The following is a 24,189-nucleotide window of genomic DNA, read 5'->3' as shown; positions in this document are numbered from 1 at the left end:
ATCTGCTTCACAGGAAAAACCAACCAACCAAATGAGAGAATGAACGAAAGAAAATGTCCACTGAATGGTTCTGACACGTAGGAAACATTCAGCTGTGAATTTATATATTTATATATATTTAATTTGCTGTTTATCACGTATGATAACTCTTACTCCTTAAATTTATCTTGAGCTGTATATCAGCAGCATGGTTAGGAATTTCAACAATGCTGTATATCATATATAGTAACAATCAGAAAGCAAGTTTTTATCAGTGGAAACATGTGGCTCAGGAGCATGGGCGGATTAGAGAACCGCTGCACTTGTGGATGACTTGTGGACTACATTCTCGCAACAAGTGTTTCCTGAGGGTTACTTCCTCGTGGGTGTCAACTGTAGCTTCCTCTCTGTAGCGAGGCTGAGGCTGAGGCCAACCTAACACCCCCCCCCCCCCACACACACACACACACACACACACACACACACGCACACATCCACCCACCCACCTCCTCCATCTTCTGGGGCACAAATGCAACACACAGTATATAATACAGGCATACATGGGCAGGCCAACACTTACGCTTGACACACATGCATGCACGCATATGCAAACACAGAAGCACACATACACATACACCTATACACACACACACACACACAGAAGCACACATACACATACACTTATACACACACACACGCACACACACACACACACACACACACACACACACACGCACACACACACACGCACAAAGGCTCATCTTTATGGCTGCAGTCCAGCTCGTTTCCCCTCTCCTTGTAGCACTCGCTCATTTACACCTCCTCATGGATTTACAAAGAAAAGGATGGTGCAAGCAGGGTGGAGGCTCCCTCTCCAGCACACGCTGACGCTAATCCAGTGTCAATCCAATCCACGTGGGGAGTGAATGAGCTCACACTTTGGAGAAGACCTACGGCCCTTATCTCCCCGCCATTGCCCCCCCCCCCCTTTCCTCCCTTCTCTCTCCAATACCCCCTCTCTTCATGATTAACCAGACCCATCGCCCTCTATGGTCCGTCGTTTCCTGTTACTTAGTTACCAGTTGCCATGATTTGCCTGGGCCGCTTGTGTTTCCATGGTGACTGTGCCCATTCTGTCGTCTCCTGGCTGCCTCTTGGCTTCGCTGTCCCAATGGCCTGTAGCCACCCCAGGCCCTGACCCACCGCCCCGTGCCTCCCTGCCTCCGTGCCTCATGGTCCCATAAGGCTGTCAGTGTGTGTTCATGTCGCACCCCCACCCCACTCCCACACACCCCCCCCCCCACACACACACACACACCACCACCACATCACACCAATAATCCAACTTCTGGCTGGTCGGTGTTGTGGCTGAATGAGCAGACAAAGAGAGAGTTGACATAATAGACACTAAATATGCAGTCAGCTCGCTCCTCCTCTCCGTACAGCCACAGAATCTCATCACACATCAAACGCAACATCAGGGAATTAATAGAACGGATTGCTGTCATTTCTTTATTGAATATAAATGGAGGCACATTGTAAAATTCATATACCTATGCAAATTTCAGTGTTTTTTTAATCATTAAACAATGCAGAAATACACCAAGGCGGCAGTTCATTCAAATAGAGAGGCATATTGATATGTGGAGTTGTGTAGGACGGGTCCGGACAGGATGGGGTGACACAAAGGAGGTGCAGTTTTAAGCTTGGCCATCAGGGGGCAGTAGCCGTCAAATTGTCACTCAGGCTTTATCACACTGGCAGATCAGCACCGGGCCGGGCAGGGTAAACTTGTCACCCTAACTGAGGCTGATTCACCATCACTCCCCCTCAATGTGTCTGCCTCTCATACACTTATTCAGTCTAACAGTCACTGCTCTGTGTCAGTCTCTTCCTCGCTCTCCCTCTGCTCCCTCTCTCTCTCTCTCTCTCTCTCTCCCTCTGTCTGCCTGTGTTTACTGTGAGGCCTCCCTGTATGTCCCCCCTTAAGCCCTATTTACGTCTCTCCGCCCTCTACGAAGCCAGATTTTGTTTGTTTACACTACAACTAGGCTAGAGTTCTCTTTAAAACGAAAGATCTGCAAACATCCTTTTTGTTAGCAATGTAAATATCCCCCTGGAGAAACTTCAAGCCGGGTTGGGTAAGCAGTCTGGGATAACATACCCACTACAGCATGTTCAGTGCATTTGTAAAGAGACAAATTTTCATCTCTTGGATGAAGAAGACGCTATATTTCTTAGCCTCAAGGCAACAACTGGGACGTTGCCATACTTTTGAATAAAATCAGGGGTTATTAGGTCATGCAAGTGCCTGACATGGGTGTGAAAATGGTGACACGCACCTGTATAATATGAAAGAGCGTCTCGCTGAGGGGTTTTATTTTTGAATCTGGTATTCGAGCGCAAGGCAGCGCTCACTGTGGCCCTTCAGGATAGGAGTCGTCCACCCCACGGTGAAAAGAAAGCTCTCAGTGGGGGATGGTGAGCATAATTACAGCAGTTTTGCCTCATTAGGAGTGAGGAGGCGTGACCCTCCCTACAGGTCCGACAGCTGAACCACACGGATGGTGGCGTTGAGGGCCAAGATAGTCACTTCCACGCTCAGTGGATGCTAGGCGTAGGTGTAGTAGAAGACATTGGAAGTGTAGCATTTTGTTCCCGTGTGTTCATGTCAAGGAATCTATATGGAAGAATAGACAGATATGGCATTTGCGAAAACTGAGGCTTGTGTGTGTTTATGAGTGTTTTCCCATCTTAAAGCTTTTACAGTACAAAATGCTTTGGAGGTTCATGTCTAAATGAAAACCTTACAGAATAAGAGTAGCTTGGAGATGTTTCCTCCTCTGTAGGATGGGGAGCCCTCCAGCTCATCCTGCATGCAGGCCGGTCCTGAGAGGAGACACAACATGAGACCAAATGATGAAACTGAATGAAATAGCCTGCTACGGCCTTGGTCATTCACCACTCACACACACACACACTCACACACAAACACACACGTGCGCACACACAGTTTTACTTTATCTGACGAGCTATTGATTGACTGTTGAGCTGTTCATTATTCGGTGTGAGTCGGGGTGGGGCTTTTGTCCAGCATGCCGTTGTCTGAGTCAGGATGGAGAGATGAGGACGGGGCATCCCACTCACCCTCTGCACAGCCGGAGACACTGCTGCGCTGCTGTCATGGCAACAGCAGCAGTCACCACCACCAGCATGGTCCTATAACGCACAGGCCAGGAGGAGTCACACACACACACACACACACACACACACACACACACACAATAGGAATAGGACACCTCGCATGCAGGCACTAAACTAAATATACTAGACCTCCAGGAGACAAATGGAGATGCAGAATGTGTATGGAGCATTGGTTTCTGGTCAGAGTTACAAACCCTTCTCTCTGGGCTGTTTAAGCCTAAATTTGGTGAATATTTTTATGGCTTATCAGATTTTTCTGCCTTTGCCCCCCATGTGAAAGTAATGAGATGGAAATACTCATATTCTCATATAATGCTAAAATCATTCTATAGGGCAGATTTTGTTGCAGCTTAGAAATTTCAACACTACAAATAAGCTCACCAAGAGAGACAAAAGTCTATATCCTTTCTTCAACTTAAAATCATGTTGGGCCACAGTCAGGTTTGTAGTGGAGGGTAAACACATCTAAACTCAGTGTATCAACCTTTTCTTTTGTAGAATAAAGTTTTTATCTTTTTAGGCTGACATCTTTTATGACATAAATTCATAATATAGGTTATACATCATAATAAGTAGTATCAAACTGAAGAAAGTTATATGAGTGTATGGTCTTTTAAACAGAAAATATATATAGGCCTACTGTATATATTTTTTTCAATATATATATTGATGGTTGTTTGCCTTAAGATGATCACTAGTTTACCCACCTTTATATGCACCGCTACATCACTGGTCATGATTAGTATGAATCTACAAAAAGTGTTGTTGTTTTTTTTCATTGCAAATAAATTGTGTTATTGGTGTTTTCTAGCATATTCTTATGCCCCTGTGAAAGAAATTCTGCCCCCGCCCTTTACCACCTTGCACGTCTCCAAATCGGACATTTTCTCTCTGCGACTAGGCATCATAACGCTACTTATAAGCCGCAGGCTTTGGGGCCGGATCAAGGCAAAATGAGACAGTTAGCAGCCTCACACAGATATGAATGGTTTCATATGGGATAGACTACGAAACAGTGCCAGCGCAGGTCCCATTCAAACAGGTGTGAGGCTGAGAAACAATCCCAGGTGGCGCATGTTGATCGGATATGAGACCATATAGGAGCAAAATGTGAGCATCTTTGCGCTTTTTTTTTCAGGCTTGAGCAACCCGCATCCGAAAATAGTGTTGGCTGTTAGAAAGTAGGTCGTTAGGAACCGAGAGCGACGTTTGTTTCCATGCTTTTGTCTGTTCTTTGTTGTTTAGCGAGGACTGTGGTTTTTTTTTCATAGCCTACCCTTTAGTGAAGAGCGTTTTACGCACAGGTGGGAGATACCCGCTCAGCATAGGACAGCCCCCTCTCTGCTCCTCGGCGGATGATGTGAGGAAGTGACATTTTTCACCGCTGCGGTTCGGGACAGCACAGCTCCTCTGCAAACAGGTGTGCTGCTGTCCGGGTCACTTTCATGAGCCTTTTTCCTGCTAGGACCAAAGGGAGGTATAGGATCCCAAAACCTTAAGCAAAGCCTCCTCGACGCGGGACAGGGGGGAGCAGAGGAGAAAATCAACCCCCCGTATTGAAGTCTGCTTTTTATTAGCCTGGTCTATTTGAACGGGATCAGACAGAGAGAGTGAGAGACAGAGAGAGAGAGAGAGAGAGGGAGAGAGAGAGAGAGAGAGAGAGAGAGAGCAATGGCAACGAAAAAGGCGTGCATGGATGCGCCCAAAAGGAGCCGGAGTCCGGTCGTGTTGGAGGCGGAGATGTTCAGTGAATTTCAGGACTGGTGTCTCCGGACTTATGGAGACTCCGGGAAAACAAAGACCGTCACCCGGCGAAAATATAACAAAATCATGCAGACACTGTTGCAGAACGACGAGTCGGATGGCGTTTATGTCGACAACAGCCACATCAACGCCAAATTCAAATTTTGGGTGAAGTCTAAAGGATTTCAGGTCGGCAACAACATTTTGGGAGAGCACAACAAGAAAGGAGCATCAGGGAAACCCGTTCTATATGTCCCGGTCAAGTCAACGGTAAAGTGTGTGTGTGTGTGTGTGTGTGTGTGTGTGTGCGTGTGTGTGTGTGTGTGTGTGTGTGTGTGTGTGTGAGAGAGAGAGAGAGAGAGAGATAGAGGGAGAGAAAGAGCGTGCGTGTGCACACGCGCACGAGATGTCCCGTTGCCGCCTATTAAGTTGCCATTATTTCAGGCTTCGCACATGCACCTGTCACATGAATAAAATTACAACTTATCAGTGTTTATCCGTCCGCGCTCGCGTTCACCTTTACCGATAAAGCTTCACTTTGTCCAAATCCCAACCAGAACAGCCCTACTCTCATCGCTTGCTGCCATAGCAACGCCGGTGCCTCCAGGCAATCGCAATTGTAAAAGGTAGGCTATCATGCATAGCCATCTCGCCAATGAGGTTGAAGTCCTGTCAGTGGCATGCTGCCGAGCGCAAAGCATCAGATAATTGTCCATTGACAACATTTTGTTTGAATCGTCTTGTCCGGGTCTGCTGTAGCCCGGTACGGTGTAGTATGGTGTGTGTGTGCGCGAGGATGCCAGCGGCATGCCCACGGGTCGGCTGTGTCAGGGTACTTTGGTGTGCCCCTTCAGGGACCACACGCTATTTTCGGAAAGCCAACTTACAAGATGTCAGATCCACCTTTTCACTGTGGCGCTCAGCATGTTTGATTGTCATTGATTCATCATAGGACGCGCGTCCTCGTTGTCCCAACTCAGCCATGCAAAATTATCTATATGTTCATGTTCTGGATGGATTTATTGTCTTCTTTTGTAAGGATAAATATTGTGCACGTAATTGTCCCAAGATCAGGCTAATTGAGAATATATCGTAATGTGGCAGTGTGAGTAGCAGTGTTTCCATCCCACTTTTCATTGTCCTGGGCAGGATGCGGATCGGTTCACAGGCACTCGTTGCTCTGGCAACACCTGTGTAGCCCAGGATACTCTGCTGCCGCTGCATTTTATTATGTAGGCTACCGACTAGGACTCTTACATGAAAAACTCCATTAGCCTACTTAAGGTGTCTCTACAAGACGCACATTTTCACAATTAATTTCTTTGTTTGATGGAGGGGAGCCGCTGTGCGTAATTTGGTGACCACATGAGGGGCTGTGGCGGAAACAAAAGGGTCTGTTCGGGGCTGATAGCGACGTGCGCCCACAATTAGTGCCGAGACTTCACTTCTATATCTCACTGCTGCTGGGTTGTGATGTTTCTGTAGTAGAATGGAAGTTAGGTCTACACACCATGATTAGCTTAAATTTACATTTGTATAAGCCTAATTATCAACTGCACCCTATTTAAGGGGTGTGCCATACATTCTTCTTTTTGTTTAATGGTGTTGAATGGATGGATTGCCGAGACATGTAGATGTTTGATAAATTGTCAGCCAGTGCCCGGCCAGGATATCCATCCGAGGATATTGGTTTGGGTGTTTAGCCAATCTGAGTGTGAGTGTGTGTGTGTGTGTGTGTGCGTGTGCGTGTGTGTGTGTGTGTGTGTGTGTGTGTGTGTGTGTGTGTGTGTGTACGTACGTGCGTGGGTGCATTTGTGTGAATGCGCTCCCATATCTCTGTATGGTGTTTGGGCCTACTGTGCCAGCAAGGAGACAACCACCATTTTAAATAACCGCCTTGAGGGAATAATCAACCCCCACCCATCCTGTTGGGACAGAGTCTCTCAGGACCGCAAAGAGCAAAAAACACAAATTATGTTAACAAACTGGGATGGATATGGGCACAGATTAGAGGTGTGAATTATTTGATTATTTGATTGAATAGCATTGATCCTTCCACAGGTGTTTTACCTGTGTGAGTGCACAATTTAGATTTAGGCCAATTGCCAGTCACAAATCTCCTCTAATCTCCATGCAATATTATGTTTCAGTCAGGGCAAGCGGACAGGTGCGATTTGTCTCTGGGCAGGTGCAGATGGTGCCTGAAATTTGCTGTTGTTTAGCTTTTGTCTGTGTCTCTCTCCAGTCATTTCTTGGCACGTTATTATTAATTCTTGAATGGCCTATTTTCCAATATATTTATCAATCTAACATTCTTTGGGCCACAGCTTTTTGTCACAGATTTCTGTGAAAGGCCCATCTAAAAATGGCTGAGCTGAAATTATTCTCTCGGGGTTAGGGTTAGTAAAAATCATATTTGGACTACACAAGGCTGAGAAAGGCACTGTACAGCTGAAAAGTGTACCATGCATTCGAGAGGAGTGCACAGGCTTTGTTGGTAATATCATAAGGCAGGGGGAAGCCTCCCCCTGACTCAGCTCCACTTGGGAAATTTGAACAACAAACAAAACAACAGCCAACACAAGCTGCTTCTAATGATGAGTCAGAAGTAACAAATCAACCAATTTATATGGATGTGACTGAGTGTGTATTAGAATGAACGCTTTTTGATTTATCGTGCGTTCGCAGGCTTTATAAATAGGCTATCCTGGACTAGTGGGAAAGTGACACATGCACACACACACACACACACACACACACATACACCCCCACACACACACACATAATGGCCGTTGCACCTTCCTACGGCTGCAGGGCCGGGGGCGTGTCTCTTGAGCGTGTGCATTGGAAGCCCCGCTGCAGCTGCTCCCGGGGTGTGCCAAGTTTCTGTATGGGGGCAGGCATGGGGGTAAATGACGGGAGGTTGGGTGGGGGCAGGGAAGGATGGTGGTTGATGGGCAGACAGAGGAGGTCTCTTCTCTGCGTTAGTGAAGCATACAAGGCAGCTTCAGTGTTTCGCGGGACAGAAAGGCCGAGCACAGTGGCATTGAACGGCGTTGCACAGACTCAGTGTAGCTGTTTGTTCTCAGGCGGCTGGAATATTATATGGAATTTCTCTCTCCCTTTTCTGTCCATCTGCAGCCTCCGGTCTCTCTTGTCTCGCCCTCTTTCTGAACGACTCACAGCCCTTTCCCAGTGCTCAGAGAATCCAGCAGCCCTCAGTGTGGAGATGCAACCTCGTTTAGCTCTCATTATGTCCTGATTAGAGGACGCTACAGAGGAGGAGGGGAATGGAACCAGAAACAGACACCGAGATGCACCGCAGAATTGAACGCTACACGCTCATGCCTCTCCGAAAGACGAAGGGTGTCACAGTGCACTCTATTTCAAAAGAAAGGCTTAAACGCTTTGTGCATTTTCCTCTGGCTGATCTGAGCATGGCACTGAACATTTTTTAAAGAATGAGAGCTGTTGCTTTTTGTTGCCATGCCAACTGGAACCTGTAAATATCTCTGTTCATCTCTCGCAACCAGGTTTTGGTGGACATACTCTCACACACAAACACACACATATACATGTAGCGGTTCACCAACACTAAACGTGACTCACATGATGTTTAAAAGACTTATAGAACCGTACTTGCAGGATAGGCAGTCACAAAGGATGAATCCCGTAAACATCAGCTTCTGGAAAGCTTTAAATTGAAACATACCTATGTGACTTGTCTAAACCCATTACTAACCATCTATCTGAAAAACAAAGAAATCCCAGTCGCAGGGCAGGACAAAAAAAACAGGACTGGCTGAGGAAGACTAGTTTCTCATTAATGCGTGTTGAATACAGAGGATTTAATAATAATACTACTTTACAGAATACAGACTGTGCCCAGTCCTGGGCTCTGAATCTTGTTCAACCAAAACTCCTCCTTGGTATAGAAATCAAGAGTTGAGCACTATTCTTAATCTTTGTGTTGAAAAATGGGCCCTAAATGTTTTGCGCCTCACCATCAAAAGGGAAGAGGAACATCATCATTATTATCTGATTAATTAGTCCACATTTCCCCTGAGAGCGCTCCTTTTGTGAAAGGGGCATAGAGTCAAAAGAATAGTGCCCCTATTATTCTGCAGCATTTGCATTAATGCTAGTTTCGCATAGCACATTTCTAGCGCTTGATCCGGCCTTTTTGTTCGTCCCTCTCTGGTAATGTTTATTAGGGGCAGCACATGGGCTCATACTCACGGGTTCAAACAGCAAATTCAAAACCCTAAACAACCCTCACCTACTTGTTCTCCTCTCATTAGTCATCAGAGTGCTACTGATGGACTTGGCAGAATTTAGCTACTCCTTTATCTCGGGGATTGACTTGTTTTCATCATTTTTGTAGTGCTTAAAGTGTAGATGAGTCATGTTTGCTCACACACACACAGACACACACATACACACTCGCACACACAGGTATGTCCACATGCACACACACACTCTAAGATTATGGAACGCTTCTTTGTTGAATGAGGCGGAACCCGAGACGTACAAAGGAAGAGACAGTTCGTGTTAATATTTGTTTATTTGCTAATTTGTGACGTTATGTATGTCAGCGGACGACCATGCTCCAATATGAGTTAATGAGAACGGGTGACGAAATATCTCCTGCATGTACGTGGTAGTTTGTGTGTATGTGTGTTCGTACAAAGAGGGGGTCGCTGATCGCACGCTCTGTGTTTCCTCCCTTCAGCACCCTCTCTGTTGCCATGGAGAGACAGTTCTTTGCTTTCCCATAGGAGGAGAAATTAACACCATTTTTAACTGGCCTGGGGGCCTCCCCCCTGTGTGGGAGATAGTCTGAGTTCTGCTCCAGACGCACGCACGCACACACACACACACACACACACACACACACACACACACGCACAGTCTTTAAGACAGCGGTAATCTTCCTGCCACACCGCTACTGTCATTTTTAATACCTTTGCAAGGCCAGCATTTAACAAACTGGGACAGTATGGTAATAGCATGAAAACGGTGAGACGGACTCTGTGATGTTATGATGTGTGTGTGTGTGTCATTTGCATACCATTTTGAGTCAGTGACTGGAACATCAACAGTGCCGGTCTCCGGACCAGCGGGACTGTCTGTGTCACCGGCGCTATGGGATATTGGGGATGTCACACACTCTATCACATAATGATCATCATGGGAGCGGGAGAGAGAGAGAAACACACACGCACACACGCACGCACGCAGGCGCACACACACACACACACACAGGCATGAATATGGGACAGAGGGGTAGAGCACGGTGCACCTAATGTGGATTTAATGACGGGGCTTTATGAATTGAGCCAGAGAGGAGAGGATGACGGTGAAAAGAAAAGAGGGAGGGATGAAGGGATGGAAGGGGATGGTATTCAACATAGGGGCCACTATGGAGCTAATATTCTCTCTCATCCCAATTCCTCCCATATGAACCTTTGCCTTCCACATAGTCCCTGTAATGAACCCTTCAACACACACACACACACACACACACACACACACACACACACACACACGGAAGATAAAAGGATTCCTCCATTTACATGTCCATTAGCCAGTTGATAGATTTACTGGGGGCTGATGGGGCTTTAAAAGATGACCTGTTGTCACATCTGCAGTGAGATAATCTGAGTCATGAGTAGTGTTGACACAGCCATCTTTACTCTCACCCTGCCCTCCTTGCTGGATGCACACACACACACACACACACACACACACACACACACACACACACACACACACACACACACCGCCTCACAGAATAAACCAGCACACACCACTACTACCACAATCAAACACTGAAGCTATTTACTCTGCAGCCACCTTACAAAACCCCAAAAATGTAACTCCATGGATTCATTGCATCTTGGCTTGACTTTGGAAGTTAAAGGGCCTGTAATGCACAGTGCTAATTATATGGTTTTGATATTGTTGTTTTTTTGTAAATGCTCTTTACCCATGCACCAGGGGAGGTAATATATGTCCTTGTGTGATGCATCTCCTCTATCTTTGCTGGCCTGTCTTTGTGACCCAGCTGCTCCCCCCCCCCCCCCCCCCGCCCCCCCCTTCCTGACCTGCCTGTGTGCAGGACTGCTCCACTCTCCCCTCAGCGACTCTCTGCTAGAGTGTGTGTGACTGCCAGGGGGGGGTGGGGGCAGCCGACTCAACCCCTCCAGTCTCCTAGCAACAGAGCGGTTTGGAGCGGGACAGGGAGAGCGCGGAGGGGATGGGGGCTGGTGTACAGTGGCTGGGGAGAGCAAAGTCCTGCGGGATTAGAAAGATGGAGAGAAGGAGGAAGGGAGAGAGGGAGAGAGAGAGAGGGAGAGAGAGAGTTTTTGTGGTGGTGTTTTTTTTTTTTTTTACGTGTTGTTGGTGATTAGGGATGCTGACATTTCTCCTTCCCTCTTTAAAAAAACGGCGTGCTGCTGATGAGACCAAATATCTACAGAGCCATTCAACAGCTGTTCTCCTCGGAGATGCTTCGGCTACAAGCTCGGTGCTACGCCCGGTAAACACGGACCGTATTTAAACACACAAAACACACAAATACACACACCCAGAGCACGTTGTGTTCGGAGGTGAATGTTTAACTCCCTGTTGAGTTGCGTTTGGCAGCCTATCTGGCAATCTACAACCGTGCCGGGCGATCCAAGGCCTTTAGGTAAATGGGTAGCAGGATTGACGTGGTGGCTAATTCCTGGCAGGAAAGAAATGCAGTCTTGGCTGCAAACATGATTCACTTGAAGGCATAGTCTTTCTTGAGGAGGAGAGGCAACGCAGGAGCATCACAAATGTTGGTCTTAGACTCAAATGCATGACAGCTTTCTACCAGGTCCAACACTGGTGGATTGCAACATATGTGTCCCTTTTTAGGCTGGATTTCTGGACTGCAAGCAGAGAATGCACTGAACACAGAATATCCCGTAGGTATGGTGGATATTTTGTTGGGCTAGGCAGAATTCAGTGGAGGATGCGGTGGTGTGGGTGCACTGCACACCCTACAGTTGTATGAGATTATCTAAATCCAGCGTGAATGGACCTGACACTATTGTCCCAAGCGACAGCAGTGATGTCACCAGGGAATGATGATACCTCTAGCGCGATAGATTACAGCGGTGATGATGAGGTGGAAGATCGCTATTATTTCATTTATTATCATTACATTTAGCCCATGCTGACAGGGAGAGTGGCTAGAGAGAGAGAGGGCCGGATTAAAACAAACCCGCTCTGTGAGCTGGTTTTAGTTGCCATGGCAACGATCATTACCTCGCACTTGGGAGAGCAGGAGCAAGGAGAGGGGGGAAGAAAGAACGGGACGGAGGTAGGGGATGAAGACATGGAGGCAGGAGAGGGGCGCAGTTGGGGGAGGAAGAGAAAATGAAATGTCAGATCCCAGGAACGGCACAGAAATGTCAAAGGGGGGGAAAAGTGTGATTCCTCAATGCCAGGGGACAACTTTTTGAACTCTGGCCCTTCCTCTCACTCAAACAAGAAAAGATCACTCCCCACCTAGAACCCATTCTCCAGAAAATGTCAGAGCTTGTCTCACATCAGTGTTTCAGAAGTGCACTCATATTATACATGAGAAACTTAATTAAAAGCAAAAAAAAGACAACAATGCCCCAACAATGTGAAATGTTCCATTTCACATTGTTGGGGCACTACATGTCTGAAATAGTACTACTTGCAGAAATATGATTGTGGCTCACATCTAGGAGGTTACAAGCAGCAAAGCATTGGCTTTTGATTATCAAGAGGCAAGTGAGGGAATGAAAGAAAACTTGCGGGGTAAATTAGAGTTATTCAGAGAAAGAGAGAGAGAGAGAGAGAGAGGTAGAGGTGGAGAGCAGCGAGTGAAAGAAAGAAAGCCCCATGTGGTGCTGTGGATGGGGGCCGTTGTCCTGGCGATCCCACTTCTATGGTGTGTCACATGACCCTCTGCCCCGCACACCTGCCCAAGAGAGATCGGTGGCAGTTTCTATGGCGACAGGGTCAGCGGTACGGGAAGCAGGATGGCTGCTAGAGGTGGCTGCAGGAGGGAGCATTGGTCTTATACAGTAGCAGCGGTGTTATTTTTAAACATTGCAGAGCTGAGGCGCCCGATGGTTGCCGACCCAACCGGGGCCGAGACGTCTCCACCTGAGACAGCAGTGAGGAATTTCAAACTCACAGTTAAAGATAGACTGCTGGAGTAGAGCTGGGCAAAACAAGGCAGTTTCAGTTTTCAGTGAGAATACCTTGTACAGTGTGTTTGTTGACTGTCTCCGGACACATGACCTATGACTCATATAAGCCTGAAAGATCTTTGCTGCCCCAATCACACGGCTCCATTTGCAGCCATGTATTTCAGAGATCGTTCACTGTAGATGATGCACACATGACATCCGCTCTGTCAGCCCGAGGCAGGACGCTAAACTAAACTACAGCCTCTCTGTGTTGCAGTGTTCAGATGGGGGTTCGGCCCAAGACAACTCCTCCCTGAAGCGTGTAGCAGTGGTCGAAGACTTCTTTGACATCATCTATGCCATGCATGTGGAGATGGGTGCTGACCCCGGCAGAGCACCCAAACATGCAGGCCAAAAGAAGACCTACAAAGCGGTGAGAACACGTCCAACCAAACAGCTCATCCCACCTGTAGACACACACACACACACACACACACACACACACACACACACACATCCAGGTGTACTTGCAGGGTGCAGATAACTTGCTAGCAATGATACAAGTATCTCTTTATGCTTGTTTGCATGACAAAGTTACTACTTTTTACTATTATACTGTTTATTGAGAGTAGAGACAGAGAAATATTTAACAGTCAACATGGCTAACATCATGACAGACAAACACATTTTTGAAACATTTTTGTTCTGAGATGAAACGTGCAGTTTGGAAGGGACTCTACAAGCGAACGATTGGGGTTTTTCCATTTTTGTTTTCCTCACTCTGCGTATCTATACCATCGGCATGTTGTACACCCACAGACAACCAAGCATTTTGCTTTTTCTCAGAAACACAGTATTCTACTTAGCTTAGACAAACGTAATTTCTTGTTCTCAGCATCAGTAGTTACCAAGGTAACAATCAACCACCCTTACCGTGAGACAAAAAAAGACAAAAACAAACTATATATGGTGCATAAACCACAAGAGCAGTGGATGTTCTTGTGTCACATGATGGAAGCCTCTGGAACAAAGACGAGCTGTGAGTTTACCCGACAACCTGAGGTGTGGTCTCGGGTGCGGCGCCCTCGCCAAGTGGCTCAGGACAAAACGAGGGGCTTTGTCTGCGGCTGTAGGGGTGCATCTGCGTTGTGGGGCAGGGTTTGGGGTGGGGGGTGGGTGGGGGGGTGGGGGTGGTAGCAGGACTCGGGTTCCCCTCCTCCCCCCCTTGGGACTAGAACAGCCAGAGAGCGGATTCCTCCCCGTGCCCCTGCCCTGTAGAGAGGTCCTGTCACGTCTCATACAGTGTACCCTTTTGAGGAGGCAGCACCACTGGGGCAGGGCATAATATGGAACTGTCAGTGTGGCCTTCTGGGAGGTGCACACTCCTCTGGGTGGCCTTTCCCTCTCTGCCGCCTCAAGGGGTCATGGGGGGTGGGGGCGTAGGGGATGGGTGGGGGTGGTGGGGAGGGGTGGGCACCCCTGCTGCCTCTCCATGGTCACGTGAAGGTCGCGTTTAACAGGGAAACGCCGGGGGGGGGGGGGGGCAGGCGGGCACAGGGCCGGAGATAAACAGAGAAGGGAGCTAGAGCATGAGAGAGAAGAATAGATATGAGTCAGCTGCACCTGGGAGAGGAGGAGGAGAAAGGAGACAGGATAGGATGAACACCAGTTGTGTTTTACGGTGTCAAGGTAGGAATATGTAGAGGGCAGGAGCTGGAGTCGGGCCATCGGCAGGCGTGAGAGGGCGTCTAGAGGGAGGATTCCTGCTCATGCCATGCTGAGATAACACATAATCACTGACCACAAACTTTCACACGTGCACGGTACAAAAATACCACAGAATAAGAAGAGAAACACCTGCACACAGTTTGAGTCGGCCTGTAAGTACGTACGTGCCAGTTGTGCTGTGCCTCCTGCCGTGACCCGGTCGCCTCTGCTCCCTCCCCCGGCACAGATAGCAGAGACCTACGCCTTCCTGCCCAGAGAGGCGGTGACACGGTTCCTAATGAGCTGCGGAGAGTGTCAGAAGAGGATGCACATCAACCCCAGCACTGCAGAGTTCAAAGGTAACAGCCCACATGTGACCAGCGCTTGCTTCATTCATTCTGGAGACATCATTAACTGAAATGCCGTTGCAAATATGCTCAGATCTTTAGACATGCTATCACCAGAGAAAAGGGTTAATTACAACATTACAGTACATACTGATACTGTTATACAGTACAGTACCATACATACTGTTATAAGCTCACTATCCAACCAGTAGATGAGACATTTCATTAGTCACTGTATGATTCGCTGAAATAATTTCATCATAATATTCACTGAGATATTTTTAAGCCGCCACACAACAGCAGTCTAATCTAAGGCAGAGGTGTTCAGTGTGTTTCTGACACTGACTGACAACCACACACATCTGAATGACAGACCCAAGTTCTCCTCTGCCACACACAATCATCTGCAGGTGCATGTGCTTTGAAGAGTTTTTTTTTTAAATTGAAACCTCATAAATAATAGCAATAAATAATATATATCCATCATCAACATGATGTAACAAAGACTCAAGACCAGTGATTGTAGAAATGGACTAAAATGATCATAGAGTTCCTCTAGTGGCCGATGTGGAGAATGCAGTCAATTCTCACCCACATTGTTTGATTTCAGGTGTGATTGAAAGACTGCTGGTTGTCAAGGATGCATTTTGATCATTTGCAGCATATTGCGACAATATTATCTTTAGATGACATAGACATTATTCACTGTCTATTGATAGTCTACGGGTTTACCTTGATTCTGCTTGGCCTGCTTGCTTCTCTAATGATTATTTTAAGATATCAATGCTTATGGTGTTTTATGTTTTAGGCTTTTAGGTGTGTATTGTTATTGTTGTATTTTTGCTTTTTGCAGAAAATGATAGACCAACCTCATTGGTCCCGGACCTCATTGATTACAACATGCCCCTTACTGCCACCTACCTGAAACAAATGAAACTACAGTGTATGACTGCCACTGAAAGGGTAAGAAGAGCCCGTCTTTGTGGATACATACAGTACATACTATAGTATTTGTGAAAGCGTGGGGATGGAGGGAATGGCTTAACTACAAAATCGTGCATTATTAAGACTTCCTTATTCACAACAATTGCATTTGTATTGACTGTATGCCTATTTTTTGAGGTCTATGTGATCTTTTCTTTTTGGGCAAAGCCCATCCAGCATATAGGGAGTATTGTTTTGTGGGGCAGAACAGGTCATCTTTCCTCTACACTTTAAATTCAGCATTAAACACCCAGTGCGGCCCCCTACTGGGAGAGTGCACCCGTGTGAAATGGGGTTTAGCGGCTGGTCTGTAGAGTGACGTCGCAGCGAGGCTCCGCCCGTTTGTGGCTCTGACAGCGACTGATGGATCAAAATACCGGCAGAAACGAGTAATACTGAAGTAAAGGGAGCGGTGCTTCGAGATAATAATGTAGACCCCATGAATAATTAGGATTATCCGGAACAATGATTCATGCTATGATTCGCGGGTGAGTAAAATTAACATATGGACAGACTGTTAGCAGCCTCTGTATTCAGACTCAGGATGAACAGGCAAATCATTTCATAATTCATAAACATTAAGGGCTTTTTTTAGTGTCGTTTTTGACTGTTTCATATCTCTGGGTCTGCTAAACTGTTTTGGAGAGAAGTTCATACCTGAGACATTGTTTATGATTTAGTTGGGTCTTAGTCTGTTTTAGTCAAGGGCTTGTTTCACCTTTCACCTATTTCTGTGGAGTGGATTTATAATGTGTAACAGGTCTGTAGTACTCTCCATCAGTGATGACAGTTTAATTGCTCTAAAATCCACTCATCTGCTAAAGTTACTCTCAGTTGTCCCATTAGAACTACAATTATCAGTGTCAGATCAATTAATATTGTACAGAAATATGGTGATTCAGTTACAATAAAATCATACTTGCATGCAGTAAAGGAACAAATTAGACCCACATTTTTTTTTTTTAAAAAGGGGATGAAATCAAATCTGAAGTTTCAGAGATAGCGTTTTATAGTAATGTATTATTCCCCACAGTTGCTCTTTACCTAACAGTCCTTACTGTTATGCTCTGTGTAGTTTGGATGCAGTTAAACTACTGTCCCAAACATTTTGAGAATACCAATGGGTACTAAACTAATGGATGGACCTTATCCTCTGTGAACAATGTAGATCCCCTACATTGTCAATCATTTATTTTCCAAAAAATAAATGATGCCACATATCCAACTACTTATCTTATAAACAGTGTAATTAGAGACTTTCTCTTCCCCTCTCTTTCTCTCTCTCTCTCTCTCTCTCTCTCTCCCTCTCTCTCTATTACTACATGGCTCACTTGGTACCTAATAGAGCCGTCACTGAGCGTTTTGGTCCTCCTCAAAACCCTTACAGAGGGATGCATATTCCCACGAGTGTAGGCCTATTTGTGCGCTCTTGTGGGGGAACGAGATGCCGAGGTGTAATTCTGCTCTGTTCCCATTACACAGGAGTTTGCCCCTTCTGCAAAGGCAGAGTGACATGTCAAGTGGACTCATGACGCCATGCATGCTACAACTCCATATTGTCTATAGTCTATAGTAAACCAGACAAGCTTAAGAGAAGTCGCCATCCAAATTGGCATGAAGTAAACTGGCAAGGGGTGCAGCATTGGCCCGAAAGAGGCGTCGCGCTTGTTAGCAGATGATAGCGTTTGTACAGTTTGAAGCCAAAGCTCAGGACAGCCGTTGAATAGTGTGTTTTTGTGTTTGTGTGCGTGTGTGCTCTCCCCTCTCTCTCCAAGCTAATCCTTACCCCCGTGGTTCACTCATGTTTATGTTACGCTACAACGAGCATCTTTGGGGTCTCTACGTAGATGAGTTAAAAATAGCAGTGCTCCAAGACACGTATTATTTAAGAGGGAGGCTGCTCCTTTTCCTCTTCATTTTGCTGTCATACTTCCACAACGTGGAGTCAAGGGTCAAATCAAGAAAACCTCCAACAGTAAGCTGAGGATGTAGAACAGACAAGGCATTGTATGAAGAAACTCCTTCTCTCTCTCTCCCTCTCTCTATCTCTGTCTCACAATGCGAATAAATCACAATGTACTTTATGAAGAATGCTTTTTCAGTTCAATCGTGGGTTGAATGGGAAAGCTGGAAGTTGCTGCCATGAGTGTGAGGTTCTCTCTCTGCCCACTCAGTTTTCTTTCAGTAGTCTGGTCCACGGGGCAATACATCCTACTTTTTCTGTCTCCCTCCCTGCTCACAGTTCCTCTCTCTCCCCCCCCCTGTCTCCCCTCAGGATGACAGTTCGGTGAGCAGTGAGGACATGGATACCGCTGAGCCCACGTGGGTCGCAGCTGAGCAGCCCCCAGTGCCTGAGCCCAGTCCGCCCAACGGAGAGCGGGTCAGCAGCCCACCAGCCACCGTTAAAGAGGAGGACGGTAAGACTCTTTTACATCTGGCAGTGCTTTATGTAGACTTATGTGCAAAGCCTTCTTGTGTTAACTTGAGTAATTGGGCCCTCTTGTCAGCACTAGATGTTATTTATGTGATTTTTCTTTTATTTTGTTTTCTAGTTTTGGATTTCCGTGAATTGTTTCCTCTGAGATTGGAAAGCATACTGTTTCATTGCATGGAAAAGGCACAGATTGGTATACAGGCAACAGCTTGTCCCGTTCTTAGTGGACTAATCCAAATAAATCCACTCTTATAGGGGGTGGTATAGCACCCCAGTCCCAATCCATTCTGCACCCCCGTGACCACCCACTCTCTCAGGGTAGAGGGCTTACAGAAGTAGGACAAAGACCGATATTAACCTTCACAGATTAGGCACCACAATAGAAAAGGCAACAAAAAAAATTGAAAGGGAGACTTTTGCTGTTCCAGCGAAAATGGGTGTGCACATGACACACAGGACCCATCACAGTGAAATCATCACAGCGATGTAAACTATAATGTTGGACTTTGCACACCAGGGAATGAAGGCTCCCCCTCCCCCGCCCGTCCCTCCTGCTCTCCTCTTTCCCTCCTCGCTGTTAAAACTCGTAAGATACCCCCCTGTTCCCCTAACTTATATTTATTTTGACAGTTGACCCCAATACCCACTTCCTTAACAAATTCAGACAGCACAACATTAAGCAGGAAGACCCATCCCCCCCTAATACACACCCACACTGTTGTTACTGAAGACAAAAATAGTGCAATATTTGAGCAAACAAAGCCACATTCATGTTGAATTCCTTTGATGACAAACAACCGCTCCACTCATCAGTATATCTGTTTGTCTCCGCCAGACGACGACTCCTCAGAGAGCGGCAGTGCCAACGGGCTGCCGGCCCTGACCTCCCCGGAGGTGCTGGCTGTGGGTGGGAACCCCCCAGATGGCGGGGCCCCTTACGGGGAGGTGACAGAGAACGGGGTGAGCGCTCCCCTGGACTTCAGCACCACCTCCTCCTCCTCCTCCTCAGAGGACCAGCAGCCAGTCAACCTGAGTGACAGACTGCTGCCTGTGGGGAACTCGCCCCTCGCCTCGTACCCCGCCGACCCCAACAGGAAGTACCCCGTCAAAACAGAGTACACCAACAAGGTAAGACCAGAGACATGTTTGGAACCGTTAGCTCAAACACATGGTTCTTGATTTATGTGTTACAAACTTTGTCTTTCTCGATGAACAGTTAGAAAAGCAGCTTGTGTGTCTGTACTGTAATCCGTATTAATAGTGTTTTTGTGTATCTGTGTGTCTGCAGTCCCCTCAGTACAGCTCAGGAAGCTATGACTCTGTGAAAACTGAACTGAGCATGAGTGCAGAGGACTTGACCTCTGGTCGGGCGCAGATCATCGACGACGACGACGACGATCATGACGACCACGATGACAGTGACAAGATCAATGATGCGGAGGGCATGGACCCCGAGAGACTCAAAGCCTTCAATGTAAGAGTCCTATCCAGCCATGCTTTTTTGGAAGCTGCAGTAGAATTCAATTCTTATAGAGAGAACATAGTAGATTAAGAATCACAGGTACTATTCTTATTAATGTTGCACCAGTACTGGTGTTGGGTATCGGCCAGCCATGGTGCTAAATTATGCATTTAGACTGGGATAACATTCATAAATTCTCTGTAATATAACATTATGTAGAAAGATTTTTTTTATAATCTTATAGAATAAAGTAACAACAATGCACATATTAAGGACAAGAACAGTTCTCATATCTGTACTCAATATTGGCAAGTATTCAGCACAGTATTTGGGGTAAAATGTGTATCACTACCTCCAACACTCCCCCATCCCCTGCCTGCGCTTTCCTCTCTTTTGTTTCCCCCTCTCTACACCCCTCTCTCTCCACCCCGCACCCCCACTCCATTTTTCTGCTCTATATCCCCTCCTCCTCTCTCCCCTCCCCCCCGTCTCTGTCTCTGTCAGATGTTTGTGCGTCTGTTCGTGGATGAGAATCTGGACCGCATGGTGCCCATCTCCAAGCAGCCCAAGGAGAAGATCCAGGCCATCATCGAGTCCTGCAGCCGCCAGTTTCCAGAGTTCCAGGAGCGCTCCCGCAAGCGCATCCGCACCTACCTCAAATCCTGCCGCCGCATGAAGAAGGGCGGTTTTGAGGTACGAGGGGGCCCTAGCTGTAATGTTCTCTATACAACTGCACCATATCAACCCACTCATAAATCTCAACCACTGATTTCCCCAACTCCCTCTTGCTCAGTGGAAGATTGTCGCTCTAAGGAGTAAATGGGACACAGAGAGATAGGAAAAATAATCCAGCATTATATATTCTTAATGTGCAAAAATCTCTCTGACCCATGTTGCCAGATACGACCAACACCTCCTCACCTCACCTCCGCCATGGCTGAGAACATCCTCGCTGCTGCCTGTGAGAGCGAAACTCGAAATGCTGCCAAGAGGATGCGGCTCGATGTCTACCAAGCGGCGGTAAATGTCTTGGCAGGAGAACGCTTGTGAATCTGCTCAGCAGGGATTGGGAATGTGCTAGGAGGGCTATGCGTCAATAACGCTGTGCCAAACTTTACAACTTAGATTTACAATTTTCTGCCAAAACTGAAAACATTTCATTTCTTGCAGGACGAGCCTGCCTCTGCTGACAAGCCCAGCTCGAGGGACCCTGCGTCTGTGGCCCCTTCAGGCTTCTCCATAGCCAGCGCAGCATATGCCCAAGACCAGCTCTACACCAATGGAGGCCTCAACTACAACTTACGGGGCTATGGGACAGTCAGCAGCAACCAGCAGAGCACTGGTGCTGCACAAACCAATGGTGATTAGCTTTTATCATTCCAGCTTAGAAATTTAATTCATTCTGCACCAAATAGCACGGCCTGGAAAAACACATGGTGATGCCGGGCAGTTAGTCATTACACAGTCAGTACATAGTGTGGAAGAAAACTCCAACGAGAGAGTGGCAGTTTGACAAGTTTATTCACTCTGCAGGGTGGGAGCCAAGGAACTCAAAATCTGAATGATTACACAGAGTTGTATAGTGTTGAATATTCATGATTATGTTAAAACAGATAGAATATAATAAAGCTGTTGGTCAAAAAGTATAAGGTCATATGAACAAGACTGAACAACCAATGATAATTATAGTTCCAGCACTTTAAGGAGTAATAAGAGGTGAGCACCTTCCTCTAGAAGACAAGTTATTATTTTGTTAATGGCATCTATGAGATTTGGGCATTCGCACATTCCAGGCTCACAGTTCTGTGAGAAACACACAAAATGTTACTTTTAGAGTTTAATCTTATAAAGGTGAAGCAGATTCAGTGTTCTTGTGTTTTAGGCACTTAAGGTGTAAATATGGGTCAAAGGTTACATATTAAGTGACCACGTAGGAATGTTGCTTAGTATAGGTACTTTTCCATTTCTTCCTCAACAATAGGAATTTCTCAGGGTGAGGATGCTTCCTGCCCCTATTTCATTTTCCCTACTGTACGTCCTGTTTTGTATGCTTTCCTTGAAACCGTCCTCTTTCTGTCCACAGGTCCCACAGACCTGAGTATGAAGTCTGTGGCCCCTAACTCCTCCTCCTCCAGCGCCAACAGCCACGGTCAGGGCGGCGGCGGCGGCGGGGCGTCGGCTCAGCTCAGCCCCCCAGAGGTCACTGCAGTGAGGCAGCTCATCGCCGGATACCGGGAGTCAGCGGCCTTCCTGCTCCGCTCGGCAGACGAGCTGGAAAACCTGATCCTGCAGCAGAACTGAGTCCCGGCCAGGCTGAACTGGGCCAAAACCGTGCCAAGACCCTCTCCCAGCCTGTCCCGTCTGCATCGCTCGCAGTCACACGTATTCGGGCAGACTCTGAAACCCATACAAAGACACAAATGTACAAGAGTGAAACTGCAGCGCACAATTGATCCTGTAGGTATGGTACCTTTACTTATTCGCACATGATTACGTATTTGAAAAGGAGCAGAACATATCACAGGCTGAAATATGTTTATTTACTTTATGCATTTGGTTCACTTTGACCTTAGTGCCCCGTTATCCTTAGCCATTCACCCTCTCCAGCTCATTTCACCACTTCAACCTCCATTCCTCTCAGGTCTTAAGCTATGATCTATGTGAAAAAAAAATTTGACAGTGCATTTATACACAGGAGGACAAGCTAGTACCAGAGGTGTTAATCTTAAATTAGCTGTCACCATACCTTGACATCGGCTCTTCTGTGCAGATGTTTGGGTTCTAACATGAAGCTGCGTGCCTGAAACACAAAGTTATTGTTACATGGCAGTGAGTTAGTTTTTATTTTTTACACAAATGTAAAATATACCGTACAGTGGCATGATTTGACTGGGTCATCTGAGCAGATCTATTTCTAAATGATAACCTTAAATCTCTCTCCAAATTCACTTCTTTCCATGGAAAATTTGGTACATTGCTTTCAAAAGCTCCATACATGAATCGCTGCTAAAGATGTGGCTGCCTGCCACTGACCTGCTAACCTCAACAGCTACTGTAGGATGTGTTGACATACATATGTGCAAAAAAATGCAGAGACAGGAGAAGAAAAAAAAACGAAAATGTTTGACATTTTTGACCTGTGATTTTGACATACTTGGTACCTCTGGTTTTCACCATAGAATTAGAGTGGATTCATCAAAGCGATACCTCTGTCCTCTTCTGTCGGAGCCGTTTCCAGATTCTTAAGTGTGTGGTTACTAAGAGACAAAGACTCATTACCCAACACGACTTTATTTTCAGTTAGTTCATTATGAATATTTTTATCATAGGCAATTTCTCATTATTCAAAATGAAGGAACTCTAGAAGAGGCTTTTAAGAAGCCTGGGTATGCAAATTGAGGTCACAGACACCTGTCAGGGAAAAAGGAGATGAATATATTGTTTAGGCTCTTGGTTATAACCAGTGCTACTGGAAAAATGGAAAAAGGTGCAATATTGAAGATAATCAGTAATGGTGTGCTTACTGGAAATACGACTTTGTCAATCCAATGTCCTCTTTGACTGATAATGGCTGAAGCCTCTTGTTAGAGTTTATGGCAAAGAAGGAGGCGTACTTTACCACTTTCCCCTCCTGGTATAACTGTCATGTTGTAAAAAGAAATGATATCCCATGCAGCATTGTAGCCAATTTCAATGTTGTTATTTGTTGTGAACACTGATCTTTATCGCTAACCTCATAACTGAGGCACTTTCATGTATTGGGACCAGTCATTCAAGAGTGATAAAGGAAAAGGGACCTGGCAGAAAAATGAGACTTAATGTTGCACGTCTTTTTTTTTTTTTTTTACTTTGAAGTGATTTGGGTCATTTTGTGCAGGAATTGTTCCGTGAGAGTTTTAAGTTGACACGTATCCATCATTGACAGTCAGGTGAACACAGGGGTGCGGTGGTAGTTGAGACCGTAGCGTCCATATGGCTTTACTGGATGCAGCGTGGGCATGCGGGCTGCCTGCCCGCCTCAGACAAAGAGACTCCTCCGTCCATATCATCATCCTCGCTGACCTCAACTATTTCCTCTCTTTCCCATCTCCACATTCCTCCTTGACATCACGGTTTAAAACACACTGTTTA

The 24,189-nt window shown here is 46.3% G+C and overlaps 1 protein-coding gene across 1 annotated transcript; it reads left to right on the top strand.

Moving 5' to 3' along the window:
• Window positions 1-4,854: 4,854 nt before the first annotated feature.
• Window positions 4,855-22,359, top strand: nol4la (nucleolar protein 4-like a). The gene is made up of 11 exons (XM_071921430.2): window positions 4,855-5,196; window positions 13,402-13,557; window positions 15,079-15,190; window positions 16,032-16,141; window positions 18,438-18,579; window positions 19,432-19,724; window positions 19,885-20,070; window positions 20,563-20,751; window positions 20,959-21,078; window positions 21,229-21,418; window positions 22,142-22,359. The coding sequence occupies exons 1-11, from the start codon at window positions 4,855-4,857 to the stop codon at window positions 22,357-22,359; spliced, it is 2,058 nt and encodes a 685-aa protein (XP_071777531.1).
• The last annotated feature ends 1,830 nt before the right edge of the window (window positions 22,360-24,189 follow it).

Source organism: Centroberyx gerrardi, chromosome 14, assembly GCF_048128805.1.
Source record: "Centroberyx gerrardi isolate f3 chromosome 14, fCenGer3.hap1.cur.20231027, whole genome shotgun sequence".
Taxonomy (NCBI): Eukaryota; Metazoa; Chordata; class Actinopteri; order Beryciformes; family Berycidae; genus Centroberyx; species Centroberyx gerrardi.
This window is presented reverse-complemented; position numbering and strand designations above follow the sequence as displayed.